This window comes from Myzus persicae, unplaced genomic scaffold, assembly GCF_001856785.1.
Source record: "Myzus persicae strain clone G006 unplaced genomic scaffold, MPER_G0061.0, whole genome shotgun sequence".
Lineage (NCBI taxonomy): Eukaryota > Metazoa > Arthropoda > Insecta > Hemiptera > Aphididae > Myzus > Myzus persicae.
This window is the reverse complement of record NW_019103585.1, coordinates 253241-267465: the sequence shown is the minus strand read 5'-3', so window position 1 is coordinate 267465 and position 14225 is coordinate 253241. Positions and strand designations below refer to the sequence as shown.

Genomic DNA, 14225 nt, shown 5'->3' with positions numbered 1-14225 from the left:
GGGGGGGGGGGGGTATTATAGTGTCCCGACTTGTATTTTTGTATAAATGGCAACCCTATGTTAACGCCCTCTGATAGCGCCCTCTTAACGAATAATAAACCGGCGTTCCCCACCCCTTTGCTCGCAGGCCTTCAAAATAAAACCAGTCGGGGCGAACCGAGATCAGTAGAATCATTTTGGCCGTGAGCATTCGAGGGATCGATCGGTTTTTCTCCGATCATTGTCGAGAGCGTTGGGTCATTTGTGATTTTTCAATCGAGTTTAATCTTAAATTTTTTTATTTTATGAATTTCTATCCGATTTACTAAAACATTTTTGAATAATAATTATTTACTTATCTGGCGGACTTTTTCAGCAGATAGTTATTTATAACTATTACAGAAAACTGCAGCAATCATCAGTAAGTAACATAACACTTTGTTATTTGTACAATTTTTAACTATTATTAAGCTTATGATTTTTTATTATTATCTTAATGTCGATTGAGTTTTAAATTGTTAGTTGTCAACAATAATATTATTTGTTTAGGACAATCTAATCGACTGTACTGATAACTCTTAAATCATGGGTATTTTACTGTATCAATTTAAACGTATAATACATATAATATCTTGAAGGATAATAAATTAATAAATATATGACAACTGTATATTATGCAAAGGACACAGAGTCCATAATATGGTAATAGATTTCATTACATTTAATATAATTTAATCTTACGAATTACTAAATTAAAGGACGGTAACAACAGGCTACAATAATACATGCATTAAATTTAATTTTCTTAAAAAATATACTTCAGTGTTTTATACAAAGTTAGTATTTCTCATTAACAATATTTTATTATTTATTTACTTATATATTCTTAAACAAAACAAAAATCATGGATGTGAGGAGTAACTTTAAAAATGAAAATAATATTATGCTGTAATTGTAAACAGATCGAATGAAATGCATCATTTACAAAAATATATAATAGATGTATAAAAACAAAAATAAAGACCACTTCAACAAGTTTCAAAACTGTTCTTAGATTTACGATTTATAAAACATAGATAACCGTATTAGAATGTTGAAATAAGTGAATTTAATCTTTTTTATTTTATTTCGATTCATGGATTGTGACAAGTTTGTTAAAATTAATGTTTGAGAATTTACATAATTCAATATTGCTACCTATATTAATGCAGATTCTTAGTCCAAATGATTTTTCACAGTTTATTATAATATTGAAATGTGAAAACTCATGTGATAAAAAAAAAAAAAACAATTCTAAATATTATATTACACTTTGTTACAGATATGCTGAAACTATTCTTCGTAATCGGTGAGTACCATTTTATTAAAATATATCAATGCCCTATTATAAATTTTATAAAACTATAACACAACCATATATGGTCGAGTTTGTGATTTGACTTTCGTCCGTTCATATAATGTTATGTTATTATACTTGTTAAAAATACACCGTTTTCTTTATACAATTGATATTAATAATCGGTTTTTTCTTTCTCTGTCCACAGCTACTTTTATGACGTTGGCTCAATCCCAGATTGCGGTCGAATGGATCTGCAAAGATACCAATTCAATGGGAAATTGCACTACCATACCTAAGCTTACAGACTTGCTCCAAATTATCTCTGATAATAGCGATAATTACGAATTTACAGACTCACACTATTGCCCGTCAGTATATTGTTATGTTTGAATAGTAATAAGAGTAATACCTAGTACCTATGTAAAATGTTATTCAAAAAATCCAATTATGGTGAATTTATCGAAAGAAATACAACTCGAGTTAGTTAAGTTATAAGTTAGTAGTTAGGTTAATGTAAATATCTTTTAAAGATTCAGCATCGTTGAACGGTACGCCAAGTGTATGAAGTCGTACGTGGATAGCTGTAAGCCGTATATGGTCGACGAGGTACAAAATATTTTCCTCAATTATATGCCAAAGATTGAGGATGCCGAAACTCTGTGCACCAAAGGCCGTGCTTACAAAAAGGGTAAGTTTTCACGTTGAAAATAATATAGTGGAAGAAATAAGAACAATAGAAAAAACTCGAAAATATTAATCTTTTATAATGTATTGTCGTAATACAGATAGGTATATTGAAAATTATGTACAATTATAAAGTACAATATTTGCATTGTTGTGTTGTCGTTGTACCTAAATATAAAAATATGTTAGAAATGTATTATAGATGCAGTGGTCGTCAAACGGGGAAATCGTGTGGAGGGGGTTAGATCCCTCATGAACTTTTTGTCACTGTTTCAGTCACTTTCAGAGCTTTTAACCATAAGATATATTTTTTTTAAATCAATTAGTGCATGTTAAAAAATCAGCCATACCCCCTCCTTGTAAAAATAATTTGACTGCCACTGTATAGAAGCAAGGTCTTCGGCCTATTTTAATGACAGGTGACAGCTCAACTATAGATGTTCAGACTATGGTCGTAGTCGTATAAAAACGCCGCCCCCTCCTTCTGGCTCAACTTATTTACTTCATTATAGTTATACACTGACCACGGATGGTAGTATGAAACAATTAACAGGTGTGATAATATGATTATTATTGGTACCTAACAAACTAAACTAACTTATTAAACAACAGTTTGACCGAATGGTTCTATCGTTGGTACAATATAATGTATAAATGTAATATAAGACGTATAATAGCTCACGTTTCATAATAATGATTCGTCGACGGAGTTTTCATAATATTTCCGTTGTATATATCTAAGATAAAAAAAAAATGATAAACAGTAGCCCCCATCTTACATAATATTACCTTATCACGAGTGCTTAATTAAATTTCACTATTTCGTTATCAGAATTCAGAGAACACTCAACATGTACGAAAGCATTCTTAACAGCCGACGACGACTGGGAGCAATATCTTCAAATTATAATTTGGAAATACGGACAGTCAATAGATGACATGGACGCCATTCAGCGATGCAAGTGAGTGATAGTGCATTCTATATAATATTTTAATAACATATTAAAAGAATACAGGTGGCACTTATTTTGTCACTCAAAACTCATGTTTTCATTGGAACGTATTCTGTTGATTTATCGGCATTGATTTTTGACAGAATGGTCAGCATTTTTTGGCAAGTGACGTCCACGAACATTCGTAAAAAATGTGGAGCGAAAACCGAAAAGTTTTCCCGCCAATTACTCAGCAACATGTGGCCCTTAACGTTGTATACGGTCAGTATATCTATAACTATAAGTAATAATAATTTCTATTAATTAGGTACTTACATCCGAATTCATTGTTTTCAAACCATGTGTAACATAAACATATATTATAATATATACTTAAATGTGTATTATATATATACCTTAATATATACATACAAACATTTATACATTTATTTACTTTTTTCTGGCTACCTAATTGCAAGAAGTGCGAAATAAGTCCCATTCTTTTTAAACATAAAATTTGATCTTTGTGTTCTATAAAAATATATGATAACAATATTCGTGGCTTGGCGTGGCGCGTTGGCTGCTACGGCCACAACTACTAGCCCCCGGATGGGTGACCATCCGGGTTTGTAGTAGTTAAAAACCTTGCCACACATACACGTGTTTGCTACCTACTATAACAACCCTAACAATCATAAAAAACAACCTACGGTACCAACCTCACCCCTACTACAGTTCATAACCCCTATAACAGCTAATAGCCTTATTCACCAGGCTTGAATGAAAAAAAAAAAAAAAATATGGGTATTCAGGATTGCATATTGTGTGATACATTACTCTATTATTATATCATTATTACTTATTGTTTATCCTTTAATATTTATTAGAATTCGTACACTTATACTATTATGAATTGCTCGATAGTTATATTGTGCAATAAACCGTATTGTTTGTATTGTTTGTATCCATCGTGTGAGCCGTGTGAGAAGTTTATTAAGATTGATCATCTCGATTTTTTCTTATTGAACACAGGTTTCTTTCACTGATCGGTGGCAGACGACCGATCGATTAAATCAGTTAGATGTGAGATGTATTGGGTAGGTTTACTCTTTATTTTTTGTTAGGTATGTCAGGTAATCATTTTTTTTTTACCAGTGGTACAGATTATAAAGAGAGTATAGTAAATATTTTATATTAAAATTGTTTTAGTTCATTACTATATGATAAAATAATACCAATCATTTTTCAATGTATTAGTTTGCACAAAAACAGTGTTAAGTGATAAGCGATAACTAAATTATGCCATGTGATTAGGATGTTTATGATCTTAAAGTATCAAAAAAAAAAATACATGCAAATATACCCAACAAATACTAGAATAAGCGTTTAAAGCCTTAAAACAGTTAATTATGATATAATTACCATAATCCTACGACCTTAGTACTTAAACCATTTTATTTCATTTTCAGAAACTATGCAGTCAAGTGGCAGCTGCTGGACCATGAGGCGATGTACGCAGTCCAAATCAATTATTTCGAAGTATCTATGATGGATGCAAGCCACAGCTTTTCAAGTTTATATAATCACATTATCACTTATCAATTTTCAAATTATTAACTCGAATTTAATTGTACTTTTTTTTTCAACTTACTTTTTTTCCATTTTAATAAAATTACATAATGCGTTTGAAAATATACTGACTAAGATACATTATTATTATCTTGATTACATAGAATTGTACACATAAGATAAATATCGATTGCAGTCAATTCAACATATATAATTTGTCTTTAAATGCCTACATATAACTAGCCGTTATGAATCGATCTGATGATCATACAAATATGTAATAAGGTGGTTCTTTTAAAGTTATATATTTTTCTTGAAAAAAAGTAATTTTATTGGGAATATTATTTTATAAGCGATTTTAAATAATGGAAAAATAACATTTTTTTTTTATTGATAGCATACGTTTTTATGTGTTTATTCCAATGTATATCATACTTGGCTCAGGGATATCCTGAAAAATTTTAATCTACTACAAATCTGCTCGTACCTTTAAGTACCTTAAAATAAAATAAAATGAAATTACCATATTTTTTAGAAATAACATTTTTATACATTTACTTAGTGCAATTTTAAGACATTTTATGCTTAGAAATCTGAAACCAAAAATGTATGCTGTTATTAAAAAAAATTGAATAAAATATTACTCTAAAAAATATTAATACATAATTTGTTTATAAGGTTAATAGGACTTAAGATAAAATGTTTTAAAAAACCATATGTGTGCAAACTTATATTTGAAACACCAATGTAATTATTAACTTTGAACTTGAAAATTTGTACTTTACCGATACAAAAATAATGCATTCATTTTTATTTGAGACTATTGCAGTTTTAACTTTTAAAACAATACAATTAGTATAAATCGGAATTAGCACCAGTTGCGGTTTCCCAATAAAAACTTTGTCATGATAGTTTTAAATTGAGTAAATAATATTCAATACCAATACAATTCATATGATTTTATGGGTACTGAATGAATGAATTGCTCCTAACGGCTGATATATTATTAATATTTTAATCTATAAATGCTATATACAGAACATCATAATTCATAATTATAACTTAACTTGTCGAATATTATCAGATTCGTTATTGTAAAACTATAAAGTAATAGGCGAGTACTTAGATAATACAAAATGCTTTAGAGTACCTTTGTTTAAGTACAATGAGTGATGGACACTCAATGGAGAACCTAGGTAAAAACATCCATGATAAAAATGTCTACGTACTAACATAAACTTCTTGTTTAGATTTGTAAAAATTATAAATAAACAGATTAAAAATATTTTTATATACATATTTCCTTTAACTAAAAATGTATTTACTACATTGATTTTATTTTATTTTAAATTATTATTATTTTATTTTATTTTTTTGAAAGTCATATAATACTATTAAAACTATTAACTTACTATTGTTAAATATTGTCTTTACACATATTATAAGGTATTACTTGATTTTAATTTATAGCATTCAAAATTAAACTTAAAAAAAAAATCAAATTGCTTATAGAAGAACATAATATTATTAACTTAAAATTGATAACGTCAATGATAAACGTTTCAAAAAAATTTCAATAATTCTTTCATTATTGGTGTATTCCTTGTATGTTTTTTTAATTAATTCTGCATAATATAAACATACATTTTTTTCTGAGGTTTTTAAATATCTTTCTGCCCTATTTTAACTTTGTCTACTCGAAACGCATTCCTTTTTTACGAGTAACTATATAGTTGGATGAAAAAAATAAACTAATTTAGAAAATTAGTGGGATAAGACTTACGAATTTTGGTGTTCAGCATATTATGTTGTATGCATACTCTATTAATTTTTCATCAAAACAACCGTAGTGACTGATAAAAATTAAGGTACTTCTAAAGTGGTTATATTTGAAACAAGTAAAGATGTTTGAATTGGTAAACAAGCTAGTCTACTTTGCAAAATATTTTATATATTTTATATCTTTTAATATATTCAATATTAAAACTTGAAAAATGTATAAAATGTAAAATATTTATAATCGTCAAGAATTTGCTAAAATTGGAAAAGTTCTCCGATCGATGCAAAGTAAATTTGTTTATCAATTCAATTATCCTTACATTTTTTAAATTGAACGACTATTTCGCGGCCATAAATTGGTTTTGAATAATTTGATCTAATGACTCAATACGAGTGATTGGTGGGGAGTATACACATACTAATGATCATTTACTACACAGAAAGACTAGCAGAGACAACCAGGAACGAGAGAATTGCCTATATCAAATCCCATGATTTGAATTTTGATGAAAACGACTTAAGAGGACTCTATACCCTCATGTGTTGTCTTCGTCTTAAAAGAGCGTAATATATCAAATTTACGTTCAGCAGATCGCATTTAGCTCAGTTAGCTAAAAAAGTAGAGTGAATTGACCTCTTATTAAAATTAAAGGTAAGATTATTACGGAGGGCTTCTCGTGGGTTTTTTATTATATTTTAATTTTAAAGAGAGTTATTGATGAGTATTTAAAAATTGTACAAGCTCTTAAGAGCCTTTGCCGTGAAACCGACGAATTTGTCTGCCTATATAATTTGCCTATTCATATCGCCGTGTGTTGAAAATTGTAAAAGCGAAACATTTTTTGAACATAAATAGTACTAATTCATGAGTAGCCGTTGAATTAATTCATTGCTTAGAATATTATCATCATTTTTTAGTTCTTAATAAAATACGATTCCATACATGTAAAATAATGTAAATACATATTTTTTGGCAAACAAAAAAAAAAGTTATTCGGTCAAGTGGCAAATTTTCAAACTTTGTAGGTGGAACGCGGACATAAAAATGTCGAGCACCGCTTGTATAATGTAGGTTAGATATTTCAACGTGGCAGCCACTCAATAGAAACATTTATGCAACGTATAGCTCATGGGTCATCGAATCTTTAAGAACAACTTTTGCCTTTTAATTTATATTTCTAAATTTCTTCTCATATTTATACCTGTGTATGTAAATACCTATGTACTACATTATTCAGTATCAAAAACAAAACACATAATAAATTAGGTAATTATCATTGCACTGTGAATTATTAAAATATTTGAGTAATATAAAATTATTAATGTTAAAACTATATCTTTGTAGTTGTACGCCACGAAGTTTGATACCATATCGATGTTGGTGTATTTCAATTAATAATCTGAACACACTTTTGGTACCTACAATTATGCGTATTTGCAATAACAGGAAACTAAGGTTATCTGACGAAATTTGCGGAAACCCGATTAGAAAAATAACGTCTGCACGACGTGTCCGTAATAATAATAACAATAATAGTAGGTATGTTATTATTTAAAGAACTCTGCATTGGCGAATAATAAACCGACTTGCCCCACCGCATTGGACCACTGTCAAACCGGTCAAAATAAAACCAGACGGGGCAAATCAAAATCAGTAGAATTTTGGTCTTGAATGGTGAAGTATTCGAGGGATAGATCGGTCTCTCCACTTAGCTGATCATTGTCAACTGTCTAGTATTGGATCGACTGTGCTTTTCTGTCTAGTTTATTCTTAAATTTTCATCACTGCGACAATCATCAGTAAGAAACATAATATTATGTTACTTAATACAATATTATTAATTAACCTGTTAGTTTTTATTAAGGTTCTTATATTTTACAGAACGTCTTATTCTTGATCAAGTTGGTACTTACCCGACGGTCATAATTTTTGTCACTACTTTTTGTAAATTTAATCAACTTATAAAATATACTTAAGATAACGTATACAATAAAATACATAATATATGAAACATAATAGATGATCTATATAAAAAAAAAGAACATTTCAACAAGTATAAAAATTGTTTTTGTACTAATAATTTATATACACGTAAATATAAAAAAACAGTATTAGAATATCATAATAACTTAACTTTATTTTTTCAGAATTATATTGATTGATAAATTAGGTATATCTAATTAATGTTTAAAATTCATACAACTAGACGGCTATATTAATGCAGCATCTTAGTCCAAATTAGTTTTTATAATATTGAGGTGTGAAAACTCAAAAGCAATAAAAAAAATGATTCTAAATATTACTTTATACTATGTTACAGAAATGCTGAAACTATTCTTTCTATTTTTCGTAATCTGTGAGTACTATTTTATTAAAATATGTCAGTACCTTATTATTATTTTTATAAAACCAAAACACAACCAAATGATATGGTCGAATTTGGAATTTGTAAATAATATAATATATACATATATATTTTTTTTTTTAAATAATATATATTGTTATGTTATGTTATTATACATGTTACACTTTCTTTATAAAACTTATATTAATAAATCTATATTTTCTTTCTCGTTCCACAGCTACTTTCATAATGTTGGCGAAATCCGATTTTAAGATCGATTGGATCTGCGAAGAGACTAATGCAATGGGCAACTGCAGTACAGTACCAAAGATTACAGACTGGCTCGAAGTTCTTGCCGCTAATATTGATACTAACGAATATACAGACTTCAACTATTGCCCGTCAGTATATTATAGAATACAGTAATAAGAATAATAGTATAGTATAAAGTGTACAAAGATGGACAGTTTGTTGAACAACATTAACTCAAGTTAGTTAAGTCAAACCAACCTAAAAAGTTTTTAAGTTATAATATGTTAGTAGTTACTAGTTAGATTAATTTAAATATCATGTAAATATCCAGTGAAGGTGGTTAACATTTCCGATGATATGTTTTAATAGTATTACTTCAAGTAACTTCGGGGTTGTAGCAAAGAACGGAGTGATATTTTAAAACTATTTTTAAATTAAACGATGTTTATAATTTATATACGTCATTATTACGTTGACGATGATTTACGCGTATCGCAAAATATATGCATATGATATAGGTATCACTGTAGGTTATTGTAGAAGCATCAATATATGTAACTTTTATTGCAGTATTTGAGTAGGCATTGTGGCCCCAGGGTTGATTCGTATATATACCGATAATATATTATAATAAATTAAGAATGATTGTGTGTCCATATCACAATATACAATTCATTTAAAAAGTAGTTATATTTAATAGTTCGTCATTTAAAATGTAGCCGTTATAGCTGCATTTGTTTAGCAGTGGCGTGTGGCCAAGTTATTAAAACAAGTTTGATGTACCTTCTATGCTGGAGGTGAACGAATCATTTTGACTCGTCTTTGCTTTGCAGTGTCGGTGATTTGTACAGTATAATTCCATAGTAATCCCAATTATAATACTAATGTAGTATCCATCTACGTACTTTGTTATCTAATTTAATGCACCGATACCATTGTTAATCGGTTTTTTCGTGATTCCTATTTGTCAAACACAGATTCGAAATCGTGGAACGGCACTCCAGGTGTATGAAGTCGTACGTGGAAAGTTGTTATCAGTATGAAACCTATAGAGAACGACATACCTTCAGCGTGTATACGTCACCAGCTGTAGAGAGCGCAAAAAATATCTGCACCAAAGGCCGGGCTTACAAGAAAGGTTAGTTTACATTGCAAAATGTTCATAGATAGTATGAGAATAAAATAGAAAAACTCGAAAATATTAGTCATTAATATTATGTTGAAAATTATGTACAGTTATAATATGCAATATCTGAGCAGTGTGATGTCATCATAGGTGGAGATTTGTTTGCATTTTAGGGGATGCTTAAATCTTTCTTTACAAAATAAGAAGTGGAGGATTTGAAAAATGTTCAATAATTTTGGGAGGCTTTCGATATTTTTGAGGGGCTAATATCACCCTCACAAGCCCTTCCGACTCTGGCCTTTAGTTCTTGTAGTACTTAAACTAGGTATATAATAGTTTATGTTAGAAATGATATATGCTAGGCAGATGAGTTATTCTTAATATTTGATATTTATATACTTCCGTTCAACTTTTATCGTTCTATTTATTGACAATGAATATAGTTTTCGGTCTATAGTCGTAATCATATATTAAAAAGGTTAAAGTAACCAACTTTACTATAGTTGTACGCATTTCACTGATGGAAAAAGTAGATAATCATTATTGGTAGCTAACTAAACTCATTTTACAACAGTTCCATCGTTGGTCAAATATGTGTAGCTATATATTATATGAGTAAAGCGGTCACGCTTTACAAAAATAATTCGTCGATTTGTATAATATTTCAGCTGTATACTAATGAGATAAAAAAAAAAATATGATAAACAGTCTGTAGCCCCTCCGTAGATCTTTTGCTCATAGACCGGCCCAATCTATAGCGAAACCATTGATAGTCACTTGCGTCATGGCGCAGTGATGCAGCCAGTTTAGTATCAATATATAGGTATATATATATAGGAAGAACATATGTGATATAAAACATATAATATATATGCATGTATGTATATACACATTTGTACCGTATCGGAGTAACTGAGTAACCGAAAAGCGCCACCTATTTCGACAAGGTGGAAACTTGAAGGGGGCCAGTCTATTGGTAAAATGTCTATATGAGCCCACCATATGCGATACTACCTTATCATAAGTGCTCGATAATATTTAATTAAATCGTTATCAGAATTTAACATGTACACATCATGCACGAAATCAATATTCCATAATGACTACAACGATCCATGGAATGTTCATCAGATAAATCAAGAAGTGGAATTCGGGCTAATACCAAAGCAAATGGACTTATTCGAGAAATGCGAGTGAGTTTTGGTTAATCGTATACTCTTATAATGCAATATTAATATGACACTCATATATTGTGATAATGTGATGCTCAATCGATATTTTTACCGTAACATATTTTGCTGTTGATTTATTGAGATTGTTTTTTGGCAGCATGTATCGCAAGTATTGGGATACGCAGAACTCGTGGATTCGTAAGAAATGCGGAATGAAGACCTCAAAGTTTTCCCGCCAAGTGCTCAGCCACATGTGGCCCTTAATGGCATTGATGGTCAGTATACCAATACCTATGCCATTAATAATCATAATAATTTTTATTGTAGTTAAGTACATCGATACATCCGAATTCATTGTTTTCAAACCCTATAATTTAAATAACATTAAATGGGATGTAATCAGAATGAGCACAATTCACCTTTTTTACTATCCGATTGAGCACAGATGCAATCAGACAATAGAAATCCAAAATACGACACTGTTGAGCACAGAAATACGTACAACGTTGCCGTTCTTACTATTTATAAATATTAAAATATGCGGGAAAATTTTTTTTTTACTTACTTAACACAATATTATATTATCATTTTTGTTCTTAAAATTGTGGACATGCCGCGCTGATGAGGGGCTATACATAACTGCAATTCAACCTCCTTATAGTGGTGGTAGAATTGCTAGTATAATTGGTAGGAGATGTGCAATAATTCAATTTTATGCATCCTATATATCCTATACCTGGTTTGCCCGATTAATAATCACTGCCAACCATTAACAAATAAAAATACCAATTTCTACTAAATACATTTGTATTTCTCCTACAACCAATATATTTAATAATTATACCATTATAATATAATAATATATTACTATGTATCCAAAAATTATTGATAAAAATATAGTCTTAAGACCATGAATCATATGTATTTATATATTATACCTAATAATAATTAAACCTACACAATAATAATTTAAAGCTATCTGTATGTAATTATAATATATCTATATATATAAAAATGGAGCTAAAAATGTATAGCAATTCATCAATTAAGAATTATATATTATTTATTATTATTTTTTTTTTAAAATTATTTACAAATGTCATAAAGATATTTATGTATCATAAATAAATCACGCATTTTAAAGTGGTATCCCTAAACACTTATTGCGTACTTAAAATAAATATTTCAGTAAAATATTTGAAGTAGATATAAAACGAGGTAGAAAAATTGGCAAAATTGCATTCGTTTGACTGAGCTCAATCGGGTTGTTAAAAATATGGATAGTGCTCAATCGGTTTTCACCGATTAAATTTATAGTATATGACGTTATTGCGTATAGTGTATAATTTGTATTTATATATATATAAACAATATTATCTATCCAAATGAAAAGTGGGCCCCACCAATTTTCAACATTCGGTTCGATGTTAGCAGTGTTCTAAAATTATAATAAGTGCATTAAAGCGGTGTTCTTTTTTACTAATATTGTTTATATAATTTATCTTTATCAAGAAAGCTTTATACTTATGTAATGCTATTATGGATATATAGCTGGATGGTATATTATACGATAGACATTATTGTTTGTACCCATCTTGAGGAGGATTATCGATGATTTCGTTTAATTGCGTGGAGCACTGATTTTTTTTTATTAAAATTGTTTTATTTCAATGCTATATCATAATATAACACTTGATGACTCAATGCTTATAGTTTAAACCATCAAAAAAGATTCATGCAAATATGGTAAATAAATCCAAAAAATATTAAAATAAACGCTTATGTCTTAAAACAATTAAGCATGACATTATGAAATACACAAAATTCATAATCATCGTATTGATCATAACCCTAGTACTTAATAACTGTTTTAAACCAACGTTTTATTTCATTGCAGAGACGATGTGGTGAGGAGCTAACAATAGGAGGATATATGTGATCAGGAATGACGGCTCTGAACCACTGCTTTTCAAATTTATAATATAATTTATTGCATAATCGCTTATGAATTTACTTTTATCGATTATTAACTCCAATTTAATTGTAATTTTTTTTTTCATTTTATAAAATAATATAATGCACTTGAATACCATATACTGACTAAGATATATTATTATTATTTTGATTACATTGTAAATTAGATAAATATTTATTGTGATCAATCCAACGATCATAATCAGTTGGTAATAATTTCCTACTTATAACGAATCATAATGAATCGATGTAAATATGTAATAATCTAATAAGATGCAATTAGGTGACTTTTTTAAAGTTAAACACTCATTCTATTAAAAAAAAACTAACGTTTTGTCTAACATTTTAACATAATTAATACATAATTTAAAAAAATAAAAAACGAATTTTTTTGTAGGTCAACATACATTTTTATTTGTTTATATTAATGTATAACATTTGGCACAGGGATACCATGCAAAAATGTTAATTCACTGCTATCCTCATATTTAAGTAGCTCTAAGTTACAATTAAGTAACTATTAGTTCAAAGTATGATTTTTGTACATGTTATTACAATTCTAAAAAACGTTATGTTAAGGAGTATGAAAATAAAAATGTATGGTGCTATTTAGTAAAAAAAGTAATTCATTTTGAAGATACAAATATACATTTTTTAATAAGATTGATAAATAGGATTCTGAAGTTGTAGGAGTTACATATTATTTTATAAGTTTACGATTTATACAGCAGACCAAGTTAGAAATCTGATCTATAAAATAATGAGTTTAACAACAAAAAAATGTACATGCATATTTTCCCTATTTTAGCTTCTATAACATCCGAGTTATATTAATAAAACTTAGGCAGTTGTGTGCCGATGATTTAATGAACCATATTTTTTTAGACCTATATTTGAAACACGTCATTGAAATTAGGAGCATTTTTTATACCCCACCGTTACCAAATAATGACATATTTTTGTTATGTTTTTCGATACCATTGCATATTTAACTTATAAAACAATTAGTAGAAATTAAGATTAGGTTTCCAATTAAAAACTTTAAACATAACTTAGTTTTAAATTGAGTAAATA

General features: G+C 28.7%; 2 protein-coding genes across 2 annotated transcripts; both read left to right on the top strand.

Moving 5' to 3' along the window:
- Window positions 1–172: 172 nt before the first annotated feature.
- LOC111034804 lies at window positions 173–4647 on the top strand. Its single transcript, XM_022316181.1, has 7 exons — window positions 173–400; window positions 1301–1327; window positions 1524–1686; window positions 1849–2006; window positions 2835–2964; window positions 3099–3216; window positions 4404–4647. The coding sequence occupies exons 2-7, from the start codon at window positions 1303–1305 to the stop codon at window positions 4437–4439; spliced, it is 630 nt and encodes a 209-aa protein (XP_022171873.1). The 5' UTR covers window positions 173–400; window positions 1301–1302; the 3' UTR covers window positions 4440–4647.
- Window positions 4648–7916: 3269 nt separating this feature from the next.
- On the top strand, window positions 7917–13271 carry LOC111034803. Its single transcript, XM_022316180.1, has 7 exons — window positions 7917–8082; window positions 8604–8639; window positions 8866–9028; window positions 9857–10017; window positions 11063–11198; window positions 11335–11452; window positions 13075–13271. The coding sequence occupies exons 2-7, from the start codon at window positions 8606–8608 to the stop codon at window positions 13114–13116; spliced, it is 654 nt and encodes a 217-aa protein (XP_022171872.1). The 5' UTR covers window positions 7917–8082; window positions 8604–8605; the 3' UTR covers window positions 13117–13271.
- The last annotated feature ends 954 nt before the right edge of the window (window positions 13272–14225 follow it).

Excerpts from the sequence above, each read along its gene's own strand:
- LOC111034804 (XM_022316181.1), top strand. The coding sequence starts at position 1,303 with ATGCTGAAACTATTCTTCGTAATCG. Across the intron at positions 1,328-1,523 it reads GAAACTATTCTTCGTAATCG|CTACTTTTATGACGTTGGCT; the intron begins GTGAGTACCATT and ends CTCTGTCCACAG. Across the intron at positions 3,217-4,403 it reads GGCCCTTAACGTTGTATACG|AAACTATGCAGTCAAGTGGC; the intron begins GTCAGTATATCT and ends TTTCATTTTCAG.
- LOC111034803 (XM_022316180.1), top strand. The coding sequence starts at position 8,606 with ATGCTGAAACTATTCTTTCTATTTTTCGTAATCT. Across the intron at positions 8,640-8,865 it reads CTTTCTATTTTTCGTAATCT|CTACTTTCATAATGTTGGCG; the intron begins GTGAGTACTATT and ends CTCGTTCCACAG. Across the intron at positions 9,029-9,856 it reads ACAGACTTCAACTATTGCCC|ATTCGAAATCGTGGAACGGC; the intron begins GTCAGTATATTA and ends TGTCAAACACAG.